At 39.9% G+C, this 24,170-nt stretch overlaps 1 protein-coding gene and 1 long non-coding RNA gene across 9 annotated transcripts in view; both read left to right on the plus strand.

Annotated features, from left to right (window-relative positions):
* Positions 1-24,170, plus strand: part of LOC101739867 (spectrin beta chain) — a 123,243-nt gene that overhangs the window by 8,133 nt on the left and 90,940 nt on the right. For 4 of the 8 annotated variants that reach the window (XM_038019870.2, XM_038019873.2, XM_062675924.1 and 1 more), the window contains exons 2-4: positions 9,774-10,039; positions 14,225-14,397; positions 17,117-17,284. In XM_038019870.2, coding sequence (XP_037875798.1) covers positions 9,973-10,039; positions 14,225-14,397; positions 17,117-17,284 — 408 coding nt within the window. In that variant the 5' untranslated portion in view covers positions 9,774-9,972. Of the gene's footprint in view, positions 1-9,745; positions 10,040-14,224; positions 14,398-17,116; positions 17,285-24,170 lie in introns of all 8 variants that reach the window. The other 4 variants (XM_038019871.2, XM_062675926.1, XM_062675927.1 and 1 more) reach the window with 3 other exon arrangements.
* Positions 10,719-11,095, plus strand: LOC119630437 (uncharacterized). Its single transcript, XR_005246194.2, has 2 exons — positions 10,719-10,930; positions 11,017-11,095. It is a non-coding gene; the product is annotated as an uncharacterized LOC119630437 (long non-coding RNA).

Genomic DNA, 24,170 nt, shown 5'->3' on the forward strand with positions numbered 1-24,170 from the left:
CCGAGGCGTACACTGTGGTACTTTTGTCGAGGCGTACACTGTGGTACTTTTGCCGAGGCGTACACTGTGGTACTTTTGCCGAAGCGTACACTGTGGTACTTTTGCCGAAGCGTACACTGTGGTACTTTTGCCGAAGCGTACACTGTGGTACTTTTGCCGAAGCGTACACTGTGGTACTTTTGCCGAGGCGTACACTGTGGTACTTTTGCCGAGGTGTACACTGTGGTACTTTTGTCGAGGCGTACGCTGTGGTACTTTTGTCGAGGCGTACATTGTGGTACTTTTGTCGGGGTGTAATTTTGGTAATCAAAAATAAAAACTTTTACCTTTGTATTAATTAATCAGTTGATTGTCGAACATGCTCATATAGGTTCATCGGCTGATGCTGGAGGGTCGTCTTCTTCCGCCGATACGGCTATCTGGTCTCCAGGTTGCGGTGCCCGACGGAGTTGATGATGAGCTACTTTTCTTGAACGCCCTGAACCAACCACCTTTTTTACTAAATAGCGGTCGTTGTCCAGGATTCTTGTTATCTCATATGGCTCGCTGAATTTGAGATCCAACGAAGTTTGATTACGAGGATTATTTTTTATGAGCACATAATCACCACGCTGGAAATGATGGATCCTAGCTTTTTTTGAATTGAAACGTTGCCTGTCCTGTTCTGCATTTTGTGACATCTTGTGTTGAACATGGTTAGTGAGTGCTTCAATATCAATAGTCTGCTCGTCAATATTTACTAATTTAAGTAGCTCTGGAGGAACACAATGCTTTCGCTGAGTGAGTAATGTAAGTGGAGCTACGCCTGTCACACGATGCGGAGTGCAATTTATTGCTAGCTGAAGTTCTGCAATCGTTGTGTGCCACTCTTCTGTTTCGTAATTCTTGATCATAGTAAGAGCATTTTTTAGTGTAGCTACGACGCGTTCTACTTGTCCATTTGCTCGGCTGACTCCTGGTGCTATAGCATGAATGTCAATACCTACCCTATCGCAGTAGGTCTTGAATTCACCGAGGAACTCTCTTCCACCGTCGACTATTATTTGGACAGGAGTACCGAATAGATGAACCGTACGCTTTAAGGCAGCTAATGTGCTGGGTGGATTTTTGTTAGTTGCATAATAGAATAGCACGTATTTCGTAAAAGCATCTATGGTGATAATCACATACTGTTGGTCGTTGGATGTTCCCATCTTGCCTGTTATATCCATGTGTATTACTTGAAAAGCAGCAGACGGTTTCTGAATCGGGTGCATTTGAGCTTGTACCGCACCTAGATGCTCCTTTCGATGTCCTGCAGACCACGCAATTATCAACAAATTTTCGTACCTTCGTGCTCATGTTGTCAAACCAGTGGCTGTCCTTAATTTTCTGCAACGTCTTTTCCCAGCCAGGGTGCTTCAGTGCGGTGTGGAAGGAGTTTATTAAACTCCACTGAAAGGACCTGGGTACCACTGTGCAGTATCGGTGTCCGAAGGTTGGATCTTGCACGATATGCTTGAGGACATTGTTTTCTAGCATATAGCCGTTACTTGGATTGTTATTATTCATACCATCCATTATAGCTCGTAGTGTTTCATCACGTCGCTGTTCAATTTTCAGCCAGTCTAGATCTCTGGTCATTATATTCACTGTGAGTTCGACTGGGTTCCCACTGAAGTAGTCTGCGTGTTGAAGCTGTTGACCCTTGCGGTATTCAACCTCAAAATTATAGTTTTGTAAAAATGCCCACCAACGGTGGATTCTAGGGAGTAAGTCCTTTTTGTGTTTGGATGCTTTTAGTGCATTACAGTCTGTGATAACTGTAAACTTACGTCCATAAAGATACTGCCGAAAGTGTTTTATCGCTCGGACTACTGCCAAGGTCTCTAATTCATAAGAGTGATAGCGACTTTCTGTTTCAGTAGTTCTCGTGCTCATAAAGGCAACTGCATGTTGTCGTCCCGCAATTACTTGTACCAGTACTGCTCCGAATCCCAAACTACTTGCATCTGTGTACAATTGAATAGGTGCTTCCTCTTGTCTGGGTGTTGTTGGTACCGGCGATTTTACCAGAGCATCTATTTTCCGTGGGCTTGGCCAGACTTGTCCATTAGATACTACGTTACCCAAATATTCGATGGAGCGCTTAAAAAAACTGCATTTATCAGCATTAATGGAAAAACCCGCATCTTGTAGTGCTATTAGAATACGTTCTATGTTTGACAGCCCTTCTGCGATATTTTCACATCTGCTTAATACGTCATCGACGTAGACTTGAGCTGCATTCCCTATTAACGAGCTCAGAGCTCTGTTGATGCATCGTTGATAGACTGAACATGCATTACTCAATCCAAATGGCATAGTCGTATATTCATACAGTCCATCCGGTGTGACAAAGGCTGTCTTTTCAATTGATGATTCTGCAATAGGTATTTGGTGAAACCCTGCGGCCATGTCAAAGGTTGTAAAGAATTGCCCCTTGGCCAATTGGTCAATTTGGTCTGAAATTAGTGGCAGCGGGTAATGGTCCCGTAAGGTATTAGAGTTAAGTTCTCTGAAATCCACGCACATGCGATCGTCACCATTCTTCTTCTTCACCAAGATGATGGGACTGGAGTATGGAGACTTGCTTTCGCGTACAATGCCATGCTCCATCAACTCTTTCACAATGGCTCGCACCCTTTCTCGTTCGATTGGACTGAGCCTGTAAGGTCTTCGTTCTACATATTTGTTTGGATTCTTCAGGCGGATTTCCAGTTCACCTGTCTTGACACGAGTTGTTGGATACCCTCTGATAAACAGGTGCTGATATTTGTTTAGAAGGGTGCGTAATTTTGCGATATCTTCTTCATTTGTGAGATCACAATCCAGTTTATCGAAAATTGGATTTATACACTGAACTTGATTAACATGTGGCTGACGTGCTAGCCTCGTCCCGCCCGAAGTGATCGTCATAGTTAGGTTCGTATTGTTTATCAAGTTCATACCCACTAAAATATCTGTAGTCATCTCGTAATCTGCCACTATGTGAAACTGTAATTCAACGTTGATGTTATCGATGACACCTACCGTTACGAGTGTAGCTATTGATAGTACAGGAAATTGTCCAATTCCTTTCAAGTAATCTGCCGTTTGTAGTCTTTTTCCGGGTATTTGAGCTGCTACGGATTCCCGCATAAGTGAGCATTCTGCGCCACTATCAAAGATTGCCTGAAAACTCTTTGATCCAAACTTCACCTGAATCGGAGCTAGTTTTGATCCAGCAACGTAATTTACGTTTGATGTCAATGCTCGTTCACGTTTGAAGCATGTTTCAAAACTGTGTCCTGGTATTTTGCAGAATGAACAGATTGTTATTTTATCGTTCTGGTAGGAGGTTACTTCCTTCGTTGTCTCAGTTGTTGTTTTGTTTCTTTGTTCGGGCTTTGATTCGGTAACCATTTTGTAGTAGCATTCGTTGGTGGTGTGATTAGTTCTTTTACAGATATGGCAAGATGAATTTGATGAAGTAGAATTCAAAAAACGGGGACGCTTATTTGTACTCAGCTTATTTGAGCCCTGGTGAAAACGCTTCATGGCTCTTACTGATGATGCAACAGATATCAATTCTGGTACTGTTGTGGCTCTTGTGTTCAGTAGCTCGATCCTAAGTTTCTCGTCATTCACGCAACCAATAACTGCTTCAACTGCATCTTCATTAGGTAGTTTGTCTTTGGTGATCCTCCTCCACAAGACCCAAGCTCGTGACAAGAACTCCGAGATGTCCTTTGAAGAGTCGTACATATGTTCTCTAAATCGAGCTATGTCTCGAGAATAGCGATTTTCTGGCTCGAATGTCGTGATAAGATTGTTGCTCAGCTCAGCCCACGAAGCTGCAGTGACCATCCAATCGTCAACCCACATCTTCGCTCTTCCCTTTAGGAGGCTGCCAACTTTCATGCGTATGTCAAAGTCGTTGAGTCGATAAGTCTCAATGGCTTTATCGATATGTTGACACCACTCACGTACTCCCACACTAGTATCGGGGTCAAATGATGGTAGGTAAATATCATTTATACGTATCTTAGTTTCTGCTGGTGTACTTAAGCGTTCCGACATTTGCTGCATCACATGCATCATCTGCATGATGAATTGTGGCGGTACGCTGCTCATCGGTGCGTTAAGCAATGCTGATTGTGGCTGTTCCTGTTCCTGTTCCAAGGAACTCCCAGCATTGCCTGTAGTATTTAATCCATGGTGTGGTTCTATTTGTGATGTAGCTTCAGGTTGTTGCTGAGCGGAGGCAGCATGTGATCCCACTTCTGATGACGGAACATTAACCTCCGTATTGTTTTTAAAAAGTGTGACGTCAGCATTGCTGACGTCACAGTTATTACTTTCATGATGATGACTCATGTCGGGCTTCTGAACGAAAACTTCACGAGAACTTTACGAACACTGTTTATATTTCGCTACAAGCGTAACAACTTTCCGGAGAGATCCGTACTGTCCTACGGCTCGAACACGAATGAATCGTCGTCGGCAGAGCGGCCGGTATTTATAGTGATTTTTGCAAATCAACACGTGTTTGAGTTTTTAGGTTAAATAATGAAATAACACGTGGTGATTATAAATCACGTGTTGTTTTACATTACAATGAGTGTCATTACATCACAATTGATTCTAAACAGTTAAAAGATGTTTTCTTGATTGATTATTTGACTTATGTAACTAAAAGGGATTCTTTTAAATGCGTGAATCATCCATCGCGCCGATATATATATAAAAATGAATTGCTGTTCGTTAGTCTCGCTAAAACTCGCGAACGGCTCGACCGATTTGGCTAATTTTGGTCTTGAATTATTTGTGGAAGTCCAGGCAAGGTTTAAAAGGTAGATAAATATGAAAATGCTCGGAATTAAATAAAAATAACAGTTTTGGTTTTCCCTTTGATGTGTCCCCCGTCGGACGGATTCCTTTTGTTTGTTTTAAGTTTATTTTAGCTTAGGTCTTTTATTTATCAATTGAGGCAATACGAAGTCTGCCGGGTCAGCTAGTAATTAAATATTTTACTCGTAATTTTAAAAAATACGTGTATTTCTAAAATCGAAGTGCTCACATTAAGAATTCGTCGTCATTTAAAAGTCCAACGGTATAGTAATTTAGAAGCACTGATCTAGACGGTTCGGAAAAAAACCCTATAATTCTTTTCCACGTGCATAATGCCTGCCTTCCATGGCATAGTAATCTAAGTAATTACTCGGTTGCCTTGCCGTTAATGACCGGCCGATCGTGGAAAGTGTCCATTGACTGATCAATCTTAAACGAAGCGGATAATTAACGCATTGCGAATGTCCAAGGGGACGTCTCAACGGTAATTCGCTACCCACGTTGAGACATCGTCTTATCACCTCACAACAGCATTACTGCTTCGCGATAGAAAATAGGTCCTACCCAGGTACAACCACCCCGTTTATTTCTGCCGTGAAGCAGTAATGCGTTTCGGTTTAAAGGGCGGGGCAGCCGTTGTAACTATACTGAGACCTTAGAACTTATATCTCAAGGTGGGTGGCGCATTTACGTTGTGGATGTATATGGGCTTCAGTAACCACTTAACACCAGGTGGGATGTGAGTTCGTTCACCCATCTAAGCAATAAAAAAGGTACCTAAAAGCACCGTTAATGGATCGGAGGATCCGTAATGACGTGTTTAGGGCGACGTCGACTGTTTACCATTCGGTCCACAGGATCGGGTATGTGTCAAGAATCAGTTGTCGCCCTAACACAGCGCCTCACTGTCATATACCACGGGACCACAGCCATTATTAAAGCCGGTCACCGTCCTCGTCGAACCCGACGCTTGCGACGAAGGGCTCGACGAGCGAACTAACCCACAGACACAGCCCACTGAGTTTCTCGCCGGATCTTCTCAGTGGGTCGCTTTTCCGATCCGGTGGTAGATTCTGCGAAGCACGGCTCTTGCCAGGGTCAGTGTTAGCAACTCTCCGGTTTGAGCCCCGCGAGCTCACCTACACACGCTAAGGTATGCTAAATTGCCTCTCAAGGCTATCAGCACAGGGAGGGAAATAAATTTTTATTAAAACAACTACATAATTTCCTTCGTGAATCTATTTTCTGTTTGATTTAAGTTACGTAATTCTTCCGGTTTCCAAACTTCCAAAGCAGTTTTTCTGTGCCCCGCACTCAACTATTATTAATATATATGTATAATGACATTAAGTACTTCACAATGAATAAACAATAAAAGACTTAATTTCGTATTCTGTTATATAATAAGAAAAAAACATTTAAAGCCCTTAATTTAGCCCTCTTTTATAGCTAATATTAAAAATTCAACATTAAATAGTATTAAATAATAAACTATAAAAGACTGAATTCTCTTTTTATTGCATGACATACTTCACTTCATTACACTGAAAAAAAAAATCATTTTTAAAAACTAATGAGTTTTAAATAATAATGATTTTTCTTAACACATATTATATACAAAAACTAGCTGGCCCAACAAACGTTGTTTTGCCACTTAATTTTTTTCTAGAAAAGATAAATAACCTAGATACCGACTGCAGCCCCATCTGCCAGGCTGATTTGTGAATCTAAACCATTCTCGAATCCACCTGAAGGTACACAGAAAACTTCATTATCATTCATCATTTCAGTGACAAACGCACGCACACAAGAAATATTTATTATAAAGAAGATATCAACACGAAATTACAATTTATCATCGTTTGAACTAAATATTTTATCAATGTTTACTTCGAGATATAATTTTCATTGACAAACTTAAATGAGGTGTCGTCTGTAGCTACGTGTAGTTTTATTGGTTTAGTTTAGCGGCTAGACCTTGAGGTCTAAGTCCAAGCTGTATGGCAATTATTGTCGGTCATGAGCACAATTGTAGAGTTAGTCGTTCACTGGTGGTAGGACCTCTTGGGAGTCCGCACGGGTAGGTACCACCACCCCGCCTATTTCCGCCGTGAAGCAGTAATGCGTTTCGGTTCGAAGGGTGGGGTAGCCGTTGTCACTATACTGAGACCTTAGAACTTATATCTCAAGGTGGGTGGCGCATTTACGTTGTGGATGTCTATGAGCTCCAGTAACCACTTAACACCAGGTGGGCTGTGAGCTCGTCCATCCATCTAAGCAATAAAATAAAATAAAAAGTTGGTCGCTTTTCCGATCCGGTGGTAGATTCTGCGAAGCACGGCTTATGCTAGGGTTCGTGTTAGCATCGTCGTCAGGTTTGAGCCCCGTGAGCTCACCTACTAGTTAAGTTACGCTGATATGATGTTTTTTACAATAACATCATTTTTTCATACACTATTTATAATTCAAATTTATTAAAATATATTTTCTATTTCTTAGTTAGATTTTCTATAAAACGCGTATTTTGTTAGTTTTTTTAAACTATTATTTATTTTTCATTTTTTACTTAGTTGAATTTAAATTTTTTCATTTTTTTTCTTTATTAATTTTTTTTTAATAATATTCAATTGTCATCAGTCCTTAATGATTATACCAAATTTCGAGTTAATCCGACGTTTTGAAGGGGATCAAAATCATGTTCAAAGATTCCGTTACATACTAACATACATACGTCTGAAGCTAATAAAAGCGTATCAAAAAGTTAGCCGGCACTGCGTATCGTCCCACCGCTAATATATCATTCGCTTCGAGACGACAACAACCCAGAGTTCACAGGCCATCGTGGTAATTACATTATTTACAATTAAAAACAATATATAACTCAATCAAGAAAGTACCGGGAAAACTTTAATAGTCCATAAAAAATTAGTTGTTCAATAAAATTTACCTTATTACTTTACAGTATGCTCCTTCAGAAAGGATTTTTTTTATGATTGAGGGATTACTGTTGGTCCGGAGGTCCTTCCAGTTTCACCAGGACAGGTGGACGAGCAAGGGCTCAGTCAGGAGGGGTGGGATTTGCTAACAGCTACCCGAGCGCCTCCGAAGGAGACCTAACAGCTCAAGAGTAGCTGCTTCGCGAATGAATCTACTACCGGATCGGAATCGCGACCCGCTGAGAAGATCCGGCGAGAAACTCAGCGAGCTGATTCATGGGTTAGGTTGCACGGCGAACTCTTTGTCGAGTTCGACGAGTACGGTTACCGGGGTCCCTAAGCCTGCTCCTAGTGTTAGAGCTGAAGGCGTCTAATGCGAATAAACGATATACTGAACCCAACGAATGATCCAATCGTGAAAATATCTTTTAAACGCTTTTCCCGGGATCGAGTTTAGTTCTTCAAGAATTCTTCTTCTAGAATTCAGATTTACTTCTTCCACTGAATGAAGTCAGGTGCTTAGAAGTGGTTGTTTGAGTTTAAGAAAAATATAGTACACTAGCGACCCGCCCTCGCTTCGCTTCGGAAACATTAAAACACACATGAAACAAAAAAATAAAATAATTTTTTTTTAAAAAAAGTAGCCTATGTTCATCAGGGACAATGTCGGCTCCTAATGGAAAAAGAATTTTTCAAATCGGTCCAGTAGTTTCGGAGCCTATTCGAAACAAACAAACAAACAAATCTTTCCTCTTTATAATATTAGTATAGATTGTGGGATGAGATGTCCTACTTTCTTCCCGCGGTGGACATACTATTTTTTCTCCTACCAGGCCGAAAGTTCGTAGAGTACCGAGCCAGGGTCCAGGGGCGAAGCCTTGGCGGGGGTATACTCATAAAAAAACAATTTAACTGTTTTTTATTTTTAAATTAACTACTACTAATTGAATAAGAACTGTCTGATGAACTCATCTTTGTTTAATACTTCGCTATAAAATTTTATTGCCTTTTGTTTATTTTAACTTTTACACTAAACACAATATTGCAAATTACCCGAGCACAACAATGGCGGAGAGCTTTAGGTGCGTGTGAGCAGACGTAGACACTAACGCGCATGCGCACCTGTCAGTACCCAGGGAAGAAAAGTTACACTTTCTTCCCTGTACAGCGGGAGGAAATGTCCGACTTTTCTCCCTTGGTGCACAATGTACTATTTTCGTAATGAAACGCGCGCTGCTCCAAACAATATGGCCGCTTCTGCCGGCGACCGTTATTTGACATGAGCGCGATAATTAATCCGTGACCGTTTACCAGCCGTAACGAAATAACTATTATTTTATTATTTAAACGCCGGCTTGAATGATGGACGGGCCGTAATTTTTTTTTATTGCTTCGATGGGTGGACGAGCTCACAGCCCACCTGTTGTTAAGTGGTTACTTGAGCCCATAGACCTTTACGACGTGAGCCCTTTCACCGGATTTAAGCAATAAAAAATAAATTAACATTCGCTAACATCAAGACACGTCTGAGTAACTTAAAAATTTACACACGCATTACCTAGCTCCAATGACGATACAATAGTTTGATTATTTTGGTTTTAATAACCTTTATTTTTAATTCGACTTCAAATTCGACACCAAACGGCCGTCTGGTGTAGTGGTAAGTGACGTGGTCACTACACAAGGGGGTCGCGGATTCGAATCCCGCCAAGGGAAGATATTTGTATGATAAATATAAATGTCTTTTCCAGGGTTATGGATTTATATTAAATATATGTATGTGTATAATAAAAATCTTACATTTATTTCCGTTATCTGGTACCTGTAACACAAGTTCTTTACGAACTTATCACGGGACCAGTTAACGTGGCGTGATTGTTAGTAAAATATTTATGTATTATTTATTTAAATTCAATTAGGTTTTTTTTTACGTTATAAATTGCACCTATTATCGATAGTCAGTTAATAATTTTATTGTGTTTTAAGACATAAATTTTAAGACATCTTGTTTATACAAAAGAAGGAAATAAGCTTGTGGATTGTCTTCAAATAAAACTTGGAATACCCCTTCAATACTTACAACGTAAAAACAGTTAAAAACAAAGAAAAAACGTACTACCAACAAAAGGATCAGTGTTAGAAGTGACAGTGACAGTGACAGTGTCACGAAACGGATGTGACAAAAATGCAGAGACAGTTGAGCAATGTCAGTTTTCATTCTTACCAGGACTACCAGCCTAGCAGGCGTTATGGTGAGTATCCCCGGGAATCAGTTCAACTGATCTGACCTGATACTATGCTCCCGGTATTCATCAGGCGAGACTTATAATAATACTAGCTATACCCGCCCGCTTCCCTGGGCATTTCAACTTAACATTATTATTTCTCACCCCCACAAAGATTCTCATCATTAACGCCCCCGCAACTGGTGTAGGGAGCCCAACCTTGAGGAACCTTGAGGAATACCTGCTGACTCAATTACCTTCACAATCTATAACTAAGTCTCGAAGTTAGTAGTCCTCATCGGGGTAGTTGGGAGAAGAAGGCTGAGCCAGGAGGGAGAACGATTGCTAATAATTGTCATGGGGTAGTCAAATAACTCAAGGGTTTTTTTTTTTTTTTTTTGTTAAAGCTAATAGATACTTTTATTAAATTTCGACGCTATTGACTACTTCGAAATTTAACAAGATGCATAGGTATTTCAATATTAGAATATAATTATTATGAGAGGTAAAATAATTTAAGGGGGTTTTTGAGTAGACAGTATATAAATATAATATATAACTTTATATGTAAATGTACGAAACTAAGATGTCATGTAAATTTGTAAGTGGTTAATATAATGTTTTGTAAAAGTGTAAATAGAAATGTAAAACACAGTGCATTAAATTATATTTAAGTGTTATTAAATTTTTTGAGGCTATAAATAATTTCATTTAAATGTATCATAAATTTATTCAATGTTTCCTCTTTTTTTGTAATTTCATTGCAATGTTTAAAGTCTATGTTATTTATTCGACATATAGTCTCAAATTCATACCTTGTATTAAAATATTTTGGACAATGATATAATAAATGTTCCATCGTTTGTATGGTGTTTGAATCGCAGGGACAAAAAGGGTCTTGTGTTATACGAAATCTGTGTAAGTATGCTTTATGGTAACCATGTCCTGAGAGAAATTGTGTTACAGCGAAATTTGGTGGAACTTTATCTATAAATTTCTTTAAGGATGTATAATCTGGAAATATCTGCTTGGTGTATTTACAATTATCTACTTCATTATACAGATTAGTAATTTCTTTAGTAAGTGACTTTTGATTTATTTCTTTTACAAAGCTTATTGGGAATTTGGTATAATTAGTATTTGTTGGTGATCCAGCAGCCTCTTTTGCTGTTATATCCGCCAGCTCATTACCAGGTATGTCATTGTGAGCTTTTACCCATACGAATTTAATTTGTTGTCCATTCCTTTCTATTTCGTGGATGCATTTTAGAGTCATGACTGCATGTGGATTAAATGTGTTGCTATTGCATAAGCCTTGTAATGTGGAAAGTGAGTCAGTGACAACGAATGCACTTACTCGTTGATCTCTTACCCACTTGCAAGCTGTAGCTATTGCCAATTGCTCAGCTTGGTAGACTGAGCATGAGCTGTGTAGTTTAATTAATTTTTTATGAATTATATTTTGCGAATCCTGTATCACAACAGCAGCACCGACATTATCATCAGACTTGCTGCCATCTGTATACAGGTAGTATATAATTTCTGTATGTCGTAAGAATACTTCTTCAAGTTCGTTTTGGTCATTAGCTATGTAGTGTTTAACAGGCTTTCGGTTAACAGGGTGTAATCTCATTCTAGGATGTGCAGGGGTTTCTAAGGTTATATCATCTGGTAGATACGGAGAAGATTCATTTAGTTTAGTTTTTTCATTGTTTGCTATGGTTTTAATTTGCATGGGAAGTGGTGGAAGCTGGGATAAGACTATTGAAAGTGGTGTATTAATGGTACGAAAACTGCGAATAATTTTAATACAAAACCTTCTCTGTTGTGATAAGAGTTGTTTTTGTATGTATTTGTTTTTTAAAGCTGGTTCCCAGATGGACGCTCCATATGACAAGATCGGTACAATGACCTGTTGGTAAATGGTTCTAACATTTTCAGGATGAATTCCCCAGGTGGGACGAACATATATCTTTAGTTTATTAAAAAGCTTTTTGGTTTTGTCAATTATGTATTTTACATGATTAGTAAAGGTTAACTTTGAATCTATGTTTATGCCAAGATATTTAATATTATTTACATGCTTGAGATATTTGTCATTCAATTGGATCTGTATATTTTTTGCTTTATTTGTAAACGCAATCAGTTGTGTTTTTTCGGGACTAAAGGTTAACTTATTGACATTTCCCCATTTAAGAATTTTATTGATAGTTCTATTGATATTATCCTCTAGGGATTGAATATTTTTATGAGCTGAGATAAGAAGCACATCATCAGCATATGCTTGTAAATATGTCTCGTCTGGTAAGGGGATTGATAACAAATCATCCATTATGAGATTCCACATAGGTGGGCCACAGACAGATCCTTGAATGCAGCCTCGTGACATTGCTCTTGTGGATTCAACGTCTGATAACCTGACCACTACTTCGCGCTCTTCTGTGTAACTTAGGAGAATACCATATATATTTCTGGGACATTTGATTCGTTTCAACTGACAAAATATTGATGGCCACCAAGCATTGTCGAATGCGCCTCTTATGTCGAGTGACACTATTGCCACTTGTTGTCCAGCATCCTTGGCCTCTCTTACAATCTTGATGGCTTTATTTACAGCCATAACTGTCGATTTCTGAAGCTTAAAACCGTACTGTTTTTCGTTATCAATCTGGTTAGTATACATGTGATGGTTTAATCTATTTATCAACAGTTTTTCGTAAAGCTTGCCGAAAACTGGTATCAGACCGATCGGTCGGAAAGATGTTAAAGTATCATAAGTTTCTTTTCCTGGTTTGGGAATGATTTTGGCTATTGCCCTTTTCCAAGGTTTTGGGAAATATTCAAGAATAAGTGCCTGATTTAAGATATTTGTTACTATTTCTGGATATGATTCGGTAGCAACCAGACATATGTCCGCTGTGAGGCCGTCATATCCTGGCGCTTTCTTTGAATTGAAAGTTTTAAGAGTTTCAATAATCTCTGTTGTGTTGAAAAGTGGTTCATTTTGCGTATTCGGGGGCAAGTACATTCTAGCGCGTATACTTCGTTGAATTTCATTGTCCTCTGTGTCAGTGGGGAAAAGTCCATTTACAAAGTATTGCGCTGCTTCATCCACATCACGCGTGTACTCACCATTCGATTTTTTGAGTGTAGAAGGAGGCTGCGCAACTGGTTTCGTTCGTATAATACGATTCGTGACCGACCAAACATTCTCTTTCTCTTGCATATTGCAGAATTCTTTAAAGCTCTTTGTTGAAGCTTCTTGTATTGCTTTAACATAATGTTCTTTTATTTCTAATTTTTCTTTTATAAGCTCTTCTATAGGATTTCCGCGACGTGCCGCTTTCGATAATATGTGATGATTCTGTATGACCTTCTTTTTCAAAATTTCCAACTCATCAGTCCACCAGTGTGGTTTCGATGGCCGACCAGAAGACCGCGGTACGGTCTTTTGACATGTGTTGTTAATACTTTTTATAAATTCATTTATATAATTATCTAATTGTGTTTTGTTCATGCATAATATGTTATTTATTTCATTCCGACTTATATATCTATTTAATTCTAATTTAAACTCTTGCCTCTTATCAGCTGTCCAAAAGTTGGGTTTGCTAGTATTATATCTCCATGTGGAGTTTTTAAGATTTTTAGTGAGTTGTCTATTTTTGTCCAGATTTATAGTGAAAGTTATTGATTTGTGATCGGATAGTGTGGTGATATCGTGATTGATTTTCCAGTCGGTGATTCTGATGTGCCTGTGGTCGCTTATCATCGTCAGATCTATATGCGAAGATCTAATAGCATTATTGGCCACAGTAGAATATGTACATTCATCGCCAGTATTAACTAAAATTAAATCATAATCAATAATGATATTGACAATATCATCACCGCGGCGACTACAATGCCTAGAACCCCAAATAACTCAAGGGTAGCTGCTTTGCGAGTGCATTTACTCCCGGATCAGACTCAATCCGCTGAGGAGATCCTGAGAGGAAGTCAGCGCGCTGATAATACGCATCTATAGTAGCAGTACATCCCCTTAAATCTTCCCAAATTCTACCCGATTACTGAATCTAACATGCCTATTCCTAAATAGCATTATTAGTTTTTGTTCTGTTTGAATCATACGGCTAGTCGATATTCATTCTAAAAGATTCTCAATAAGTAGTCGTATGAACCAGCATTAAGGTCTCTTTTTTTCTTCCCCAGGGCCGCAGTATGAGCCTGGAGGCTACGCCACGGTAGTACAGCAACGTACCAACATGACCCAGAGGGAGGACGCCCTCAAATTCGAGCAGGGCCGCATCAAGGCCCTGCAGGAGGAGAGGTTGCACATCCAGAAGAAAACCTTCACGAAATGGATAAATTCGTTCCTGCAGAAGGTCAGTATGTCGCTAAAACAACCGCATCCGCGTCTGTATGTCAGTATGTCACTAAAGCGTCAAGGTAACTAACTGGTGGTAGGACCTCTTGTGAGTCCGCGCAGGTAGGTACCACCGCCCTGCCTATTTCCGCCGTGAAGCAGTAATGCGTTTCGGTTTGAAGGTTGGGGCAGCCGTTGTAACTATACTGAGATCTTAGAACGTATATCTCAAGGTGGGTGGCGCATTTACGTTATAGATGTCTATGGGCTCCAGTAACCAGTTAACATTAGGTAGGCTGTGAGCTCGTCCACCCATCAAAACAATAAAAAAAAAAGGTCGCGACCCGTGGGACAATGGCATTGTATTACATGCAACTGAAGATAACAAAAAAAAAACACGAAACATTCGGCCGGTGTCCCATTTCACGTTACTCTCTCAACTCTGGCGAATCCGGCTTTTGTTCAGTATTTTCGGCCCATGGACACTGCGAAGCCAAGGTATTGTCAAACCGTACTAACTGCCTACCTCATTCAGGAGGAGAGATTTTCAAATGCTAAGGTGAGGAGAGATTCTCAAATGCTAAGGTCCTTTACAAAAACGCCTTTGAACCAAAGTGATATATGCTCTTTCCGGGACGCAGTACCCTTAAAATCCCAAGGGTGAATGAATATGCGCTTTGGAGCACAAGGAAGGCTTTCGGGAAATGCCATAGAGGAGAGACTTTCAAATGCAAAGGTTCTTTACGAAAACGCCTTTGAACCAAAGAAACTTATGCGGTTTCTGCGATGTAACACCCTTAAAATCCTAAGATTCCGCTCTGGACTACAAATTTTGCTGCTATCTACCAGCATAACTCTTGTATTAACGCATTGATATGCTAAAGCAAAGTCACTTACTACTTATTTTCATGTTATGTGGTTAAAGATTTTTTTTATTTTTTTATTGCTTAGATGGGTGGACGAGCTCACGGGCCACCTGGTGTTAAGTGGTTACTGGAGCCCATAGATATCGACAACGTAAATGCGCCACCGACCTTGAGATATAACTTCTAAGGTCTCAGTATAGTTACAACGGCTGCCCCGCCCTTCAAACCGAAACGCGTTGCTGTTTCACGGCGGAAATAGGCGGGGTGGTGGTACCTACCCGTGCGGACTCACAAGAGGTCCTACCACCAGTGAACTTAGTCACTTACTCCTTATTTCCATGTCGTATAAACCTTCAGGCCTCACCACAAGAACCCTATACACCAATATTTTGAAGTAAAATTGCTATTTTAACAGCAACGCACTTAAAAACAACGCCTCCTCAACGAAATTATCAGTTATCATTCTATTTATAAGTTAATTAGTCATTCTCGTGGTGTCTGCTTTAACTGGTTTTCAGATGATGTCATGCCAGTTAATGACTTGCGTACAAAACTATGTTCGAAGAGGAGGTTTTTTGTTTGCTTTGATTGTGCTCGCAGGATCGTAGAGTTTAGGGGTCATAGGCCGCTGGTCACTTGGGACAAGTGTCGAAGTTAAAGTTACATTGTATAAGGGCTGATATAGCCTGGAAAGGGGGAGAGAGTGGTAGTAACTCGTATGGCCTTTGCGTGCTTATATTTCACGAAGTAATTGCGTGTTTTTTGCTTAAAAAAAACACGTGTGGCACTCGGGGACTGCCGCGGTAAAGCTATTGCATAGCGTTTTTATCAATTTACGCAATTATAATTTAATATTAAAACAATAATAGAATAAGACCACGCTATATATTTATAACCATTAACAAAAGCAAAACATTAACTGTCCCCTTCACACTCATAAGCTATACTGCGCGAGAGAGAGATGGGCAGACTTTTCATGATGCGCATGCAGTGAGACGTCACACCGCGCGCTTATTCACAAACACTACAAAAGCGCAACGTGTGAATGTGTTGAACGCTAGCTACATGGTAGGCGGAGTGGGGGAGTGTCAGGTTTTATTTCCGTTACGGAATTTCTTGATACGGTCGCCGCGCTCGCGATAAAAGCTATGTAATAGCTTAAAAATGTATGTATTAATTTACGAGTTTTTGTATGTACAATAGACGCACGCAATGAACTCCTTTCGTTAAGTCCTGGTGGTACTGGTGGTAGGACCTCTTGTGAGTCCGCGCGGATAGGTACCACCACCCTGCCTATTTCTGCCGTGAAGCAGTAATGAGTTTCGTTTTGAAGGGTGGGGCAGCCGTTGTTACTATACTTGAGACCTTAGAACTGATATCTCAAGGTGGGTGGCGCATTTACATTGTAGATGTCTATGGGCTCCGGTAACCACTTAACACCAGGTGGGCTGTGAGCTCGGCCACCCATCTAATAAATAAATAAAAAGTCCCTTCTTAATCAAAAAACCAGATTTGCTGTTTACCGAAATTTCCCGAGTCAAACCCGATGTTTTATTGCCCTTGTAGGCAGACGAGCATACGAACCACCTGATGGTGAGTGGTTACCGTCGCCCATGGACATCAGCAATGCCAGGGGCAGAGCCAAGCCGCTGCCTACCGCTTAATACTTAATAATAGCCGGATGGTACGTGGCAAAAAAGACCTCTGGAAACGCACTGTGGATGACCGCAGTGGCTCCAGGTAGTGGAACTCTACTCCGGTGGCGGGCGGTGCCATGGTAAAAACGAGATGCCGGTATCATCTCGAACAATTCCTCCGATGTCACAATATAAGGAAGATATTGTCGTATTTTAAATGTTCATCTCGTTCCAGGCCCGGATGGAGGTGGAGGATCTATTTGTGGATTTGGCAGACGGGCGGCGCCTCCTCAAACTCCTGGAGATCATCAGCGGGGAGCGTCTGCCGCGACCCAACACCGGCAGGATGAGGGTCCACAAAATCGAAAATGTCAACAAAAGCTTGAGTTTCTTACACACAAAGGTGGGTTGTTATCTATTGTCTAGATGGGTGGACGAGCTCTCGGCCCGCCTGGCGTTAAGTGGTTACCGAAGCCCGTAGACATCTACAACGTGAATGCCGTCACGTACCTTGAGCTATGAATTGTAAGATCTCAGTTTTAACAATACAACGGCTGCCCCGATCTTCAAACCGCATTACTGCTTCACGGCAGAAATAGGCAGGGCGGTGGTACTTACCCGTGCGGACTCACAAGACGTCCTACCACCAGTGAAGATACATGGAATTAGTAGTAACATGGTAGTTTCCTACAGATTCTTCTCAGTACTGAGGCTGGGTATCGAATCAATGTTAAAACTCATACTATTAGTATTTATTACAGGTATTTAAAGGCATAAATAAACATAGTTAATACTAATTTTATATTATGTTTTATTTCTTTTTCTTATTGCTTAGATGTGTGGACGAGCTCACAGCCCACCTGTTAAGTGGTTACTGGAGCCCATAGACATCTACAACGTAAATGCTCCACCCACCTTGAGATATTAGTTCTAAGATCTCAGTATAGTTACAACGGCTGCCCCGCCCTTCAAGCTGAAACGCATTACGGCTTCACGGCAGAAATAGGCAGGGCGGTGGTACCTACCCGCGCGGACTCACAAGAGGTCCTACCACCAGTAAAAAATGGATAGTCTTCCATTAATTTTACCCATCTCTATGAGTCTCTCCAGGTTGTCAGAGGGTTTTCTTGTTATACGACCAGAATATCATGTCCGATGCTGTCACGGTTTCCGTGGTGACGGACGAAGGACTGAATCAAACCTCAAAACTGATTTTAATCATTCGATTATTTAAATTTACATTTCTTTTAGCCTAAAGGATAAGACGTCCGGTGCATTCGTATCTAGCGATGCACCGGTGTTCGAATCCCGCAGGGGTTACCAATATCCTTAATGAAATACGTACTTTTGGGAGGCTTAAACGACAAAGGGAAGATCTTCCACCGAGCGGGTGATATTGCTCGGTAGACCGACGGTCCGAATGTTGTTGTTCGGAACTTGTATATATGTGAGCTTATCTTGAAAATGTCGTAGGCAAGATTCAGGCATCTGTCAATTATCTTGCGTTGTATGATGGCTACCCGCCACATACTTAACAAATGTTCACGATTGACTTCCACGGTGAAGAAATAACATCGTGTAATAAAAATCAAACCCGCAAAATTATAATCCGCGTAATTACTGGTGGCAGGACCTCTTTTACTCATCTAAGCAAGAAGTAAGAAAAAAAATGCTTTTTTTTAGTAACAGATTGTAGATTCGTTGTTACCGTATGTAATTCTCTACCGAAAACACGAGCAACGTTCTAAAGCAATGTATAGAGAGATGTGCGAAATACAAGCGTCGCCTCATGTAGATAAAAATCGTTGATACGATAAAGCTATTTACGATAAAAATTACATTCCAGTAACACATCGTTATGTAAGCTTGTATGCCGCTGAACCACCAGTCGCGTCATATCTATATATTAAGACGTGAAGCAAAAACTTTGTGTATCCCTTTTTACGAAAATTGCGCGGACGGACTGGTGGACTACTGGTGGTAGGACCTCTTGGGAGTCCGCACGGGTAGGTACCACCACCCCGCCTATTTCCGCCGTGAAGCAGTAATGCGTTTCGGTTCGAAGGGTGGGGCAGCCGTTGTAACTATACTGAGATCTTAAAACTTATATCTCGAGGTGGGTGGCGCATCTGCGTTGTAGATGTCTATGGGCTCGAGTAACCACTTAACACCAGGTGGCCTGTGAGCTCGTCCATCCATCTAAGCAATAAAAAAATAAAACGGAGGAGTATGAAATTTTCCACACTTATAGAGAATATAGAGAAGAAGTGCACAATGCTAATTTTTTTTTTTTAATATTGCATAAAAGTTACATTAAATCAATAAAGAAAACATTACACACACTACATACCATGTATTTGACACACACACGCATGCATACTATTTATTGTCAAACTTTTGTTCTTGACGTCTGTTGTCAAATTGAGAATAGATTAAATATTGTTTGTCTCTATTAATATATTTTTATAGTGTAGTCTGGCGAAATTTGTGATTATAGTATGTGTACAAACTTACAATTCCAATTAATTATAGTCGAATTTCGACTACTGCGGGACCTCTAGTACAATTGAATATGCAATTTCGAAAAGGGCTCATGTCGCATATCTTGTCAAATACGTTTTTTCATATACATGTAGTTTTGAGGCTTACCTACACCCATTTTATAATAATTCCAGTAATTTTCAATTGCTAATTAACACTAAAATATATCTCAAAAGTTAATATTTTAAATTTGACACTGCTTTAGAAAATAATCAGTTTTTTTTTCATTTCCTAAACATTTTACATTTTCAGAGATGTGCCCTTTTCAAAATTTAATATTCAATTGTATCTTTAGCGAACAAACACGCGACTTTATTAAACCTTAAAGCGATTAACGTCATATCGACTCCCGATCCACTAACGGTGCTTTTAGGTACCTCAAGCACCGGTCATCGTTCTCGTCGAACCCGTCGCTTGCGACGAAGGGCTCGACGAGTAAATTAACCCACAGACACAGCCCACTGAGTTTCTCGCCGGATCTTCTCAGTGGGTCGCGTTTGCGATCCGGTGGTAGATTCTGCGAAGCACTGCTCTTGCTAGGGCCAGTGTTAGCAACATTCCCGGTTTGAGCCCCGTGAGCTCATCTACTTCTTAAGTCACGCTAGCTTAGCCTCTCAATCTGCTTAGGTATAAAAAGTTAATATAAAAAAGGCGCGCTAACTTTTGCACCATTGGATCGGTCATTAAAAACATTACTTTCTCGTCCGTATTGCTGCTACATTGAGTCCAAAGTGAGCGTGGTATATAGTCACAACTTATGTGTGTATTTCTTTTCAACTAAAGAATGCGACTAATCTGTTGTAGGGAAGCCACAGTCTGGGATATGGCTTCTGGTTATTCATCGCGAGCCAGCCAAGCTATGTAACGTAAACATTATGGATTTTTATGGAAATACGAACTTTTTTTTATTGCTTAGAAGGGTGGACGAGCTCACAGCCCGCCTGGTGTTAAGTGGTTAAGCGAGCCGTACTTTGCCCGTCACTGGTTTAAATCATAAAGCTAACTAGCGACCCGCCCTCGCTTCGCTTCGGAAACTGTAATTTATTATTGATTTTTCCACTATTTAATGGATGTTATCTATACATATAAATAAAATTGGAGTGTCTGTTTGTTATATTGAAATAACCGCTTTTTACTACATGCATATTATGAATATATATATATATATATATAAGGTACATACACCAAAATAACATTTTTTACAATTTTTATCTGTCTGTCTGTTTGTTCCGGCTAATCTCTAGAACGGCTGGACCGATTTTGATGTGACTTTCACTAGCTCTATCACTAGCTGATGATATAAAGAGTAACTAGGCTACTTTTTTTAAACTAGTTTCGCCCCGCGGCGTCACCCGCAGTTATTGTCGTACCGCGCGCAACATGGCGGGCTTCGCCTATCAATAATAAAATTTAATGTTTCCGAAGCGAAGCGAGGGCGGGTTATACACTATATACACTATAACTCTATCTTCTTCTTTATCTTCTTTGTTTATCTGAAACTTGGCTGTACCCTAATACAGATATTGAACCATTTGATTTCGTTAGGAAAGTATATATACAAAGGACATTCACGCTCAAACATAACCTACTCACAACATATATTAATTGTATGTTTAATGCGACACTTTATTTAAGTTCTTGTTCTTTTTCAAGTATAAAAATTATAGTATCTTATCTACTAGGTCTTCCTATATTCTCACGGGCTCTATACTTCAGTGTTTCTTTGCTGGCGAGTAGTCTATTTCGTATTACTTTACTCTCAAAATGGTTGATTTAGATAATTTAAATCATGAACTCGAAGAGCTAGTCATTTCTCACGCTTATAAATGTCCTTCTCAGCATTGTGATAGGTACTTGAACCCGCACTCAAAGTCTCTTACGATTATACATATGAATATCAGAAGCATAAACAAAAATTTTGACGAATTTTATGTGCTCTTGAGCTCCTTTAGCTTTGTACATGATATTCTTGTGCTGTCGGAGTGTTGGTTGATGAATACTGTACACTTACCAAAACTTGACGGCTTTATCTCATATTCATCGAAAAACGCGAGGAACCAAAATGAAGGGGTAGTTATATATGTAAGAAACACTCTGAAACATGTTATTTTAGAACCATCTTTCACCGATGCCAATTGTTTAATATGTAAAGTTGATGATGAACTTGCTATCATTGGATTGTACAGATCACCTTCTTATAAAAACACAGACAATTTTATTCTTAGCCTAAATAATGCTCTTTTAAATTTATCTTCTTTTAAACATATCGTCATCATTGGTGACGTCAACATTGACATCAAGGCCCATAATAAAGATCCCCATTCGCACGAGTATTTGAACACAACTGCATCTCATGGACTTCTACCTGGTCATTTGTTTCCCACGAGAGGAGATAGTTGTCTGGACCACGTACTCATAAAGTCGAGCCTGGAGTCTACGACTCTTGTCACAGACTCCACTATAACTGATCATTATTCTATAATTTTTAACTTAAACTTCCAACCTATGAGACGGCTCGTTAACAAAATTGGTACTAAAATAGATTATCCTACGCTAATTGCTGAACTAAAAGTGTACGATTTTTCAGAAATCTACATCTCTCATGATGTTAACCTGGCTACGGATCTATTTTTAAACAAACTTATCTCGCTGCTTCAAACACACACAATATCTTTTGTAATCCCATGTAGATTAAGAACTATAAAACCCTGGGTAACCACAGGCTTAGTAAGATGCATGCGTAATCGTGATAACATGCACAAAAGCGTAAAAGCAAATCCCAATAACCTCATTCTTGTCCAGACTTACAAAAGATACCGCAATTTCTGCAATGATCTACTTAAAAGGCTGAGGAGAGAGTTTGAGAGATCAGAGTTTAATAAAGTAAAAAATAACCCAAAAAAGACCTGGAAGGTAATTAAGAGTATCACTCAAACTGGAAAAGAAACTATTCCGCCTCTAGAGCTTCTTAATAATTTTAGTGATAGCCAGGTCTCCATTAACTCAGTTAACTCCTACTTTTCAAATATTGGGAAAAAGCTTGCTAGTAAAATAATTCATGCTTCGGTTACTGAAACCACTGTTCCCAAGTTGACATATTCTCAACTGAATTCAATGGTTCTGCCGGGAGTATCCGAACAGGAAGTCATTGACGTAATACGTGGCCTTCGTGGTGACTGTGCTTCTGGCTGGGATGGTATACCCCCTAAGTTATTCAAGCTCGCCTGTCCTGCGTTAGCCCCAGTAATTACCTACGTTTGTAACCTCGCTATTGAATCCGGAAAATTTCCCAACTCACTCAAAAAGGCAATTGTCCATCCAATATACAAGAGTGGGGACAGAGACAGTGTTAACAATTATAGACCGATTTCAGTGTTGCCAACTTTATCGAAGGTTCTGGAAAAAATTCTGAATAAAGCATTGAGTGGCTTTTTAGATTCCAATAAAATAATTTCAGATTATCAGTTTGGATTTAGAAAGAACATTTCCACTGAAGATGCTGTAAGTTCGCTAGTTAAGCACACTGTTGCGGAAATTGAACGCAAACAAAAGTGTCTTGGTATCTTTCTAGATCTGTCTAAGGCATTTGACACTGTCTGTGTCCCTCTTCTGATCAATAAATTGGAAGTTCTGGGAGTCAGAGGTAACGTTCTGTCTCTTTTCAGTGACTATTTGTCAAATCGTACACAATGTACCAAGATCGGTCCTCATATAAGCAAGCCGGAGCAAATTGAGTACGGGGTTCCGCAGGGCAGTATTCTTGGGCCCACTTTGTTCCTGCTCTATGTAAACGATCTTTGTAGTCAATCTTACCCCTATTGTCGTCTCTTTGCATATGCTGATGATACAGCACTTATAGTTTCAGGCAACACGTGGGTAGAGGCAATTGAGAATGCTGAGTTTGCAATGAAGCAGACGATGACATGGCTGAACCGCAACCTATTAACTCTAAACATTGACAAAACCAAATTTTTAACATTTGCAAGCAGAAAATCTGTCCAACCCCCGCGTGATTCCATTACTCTCAAGGCCCATGTATGTAATGGACGATATTCCGCATGTAATTGCTCGGAGATTGCTAGGACTGATAATATCAGATACTTGGGGGTGTTGGTGGACAGCTGTTTCAATTGGTATGATCAGCTGGAACTTGTGACGACGCGCATTCGAAGCTTAATTTTTATTTTTAAAAAGCTAAGAGGCTCGGCAGATAAGCAAATATTGTTTACCGTATACACTTCCCTTTGCGAGTCGCTTATAACTTATTGCATCCCTATTTGGGGATGTGCCTGCAAGACAAAGTTTATTAATATCGAACGAGCGCAAAGGGCAGTGCTTAAGGTGATGCTGGGGAAGCCTTTTGGGTACTCTACTAGACAACTGTATCGTGACGCAGGAGTGCTGACGGTTAGACAACTTTTTATCCACAGGTCCGTTCTGCGACAGCACTCCTGCCTCCCATCAATACCTAAAGAAACTTCACTTTCCACAAGGAGACGAAAACCGGCCTTTGACACTATTGCTTGTAGGACGGAATTTGCCAGACGACAGATTTATTCGTCAGGTAGCAGAATTTATAATAAAGTAAATATATCTCAGCAGATAGATGGCTTAAATAGGTATGACGTTAAAAATAATCTGAAGTCTTGGCTCTTAAACTTAGACTATTTTGAAACAGAACAAGTCGTGTTGTAAAAATGTATAATGGTGTATATATAGTATGATATACTGTTGATTTATTGTAGCTA

Source organism: Bombyx mori, chromosome 24, assembly GCF_030269925.1.
Source record: "Bombyx mori chromosome 24, ASM3026992v2".
In the NCBI taxonomy this organism is placed as follows: domain Eukaryota; kingdom Metazoa; phylum Arthropoda; class Insecta; order Lepidoptera; family Bombycidae; genus Bombyx; species Bombyx mori.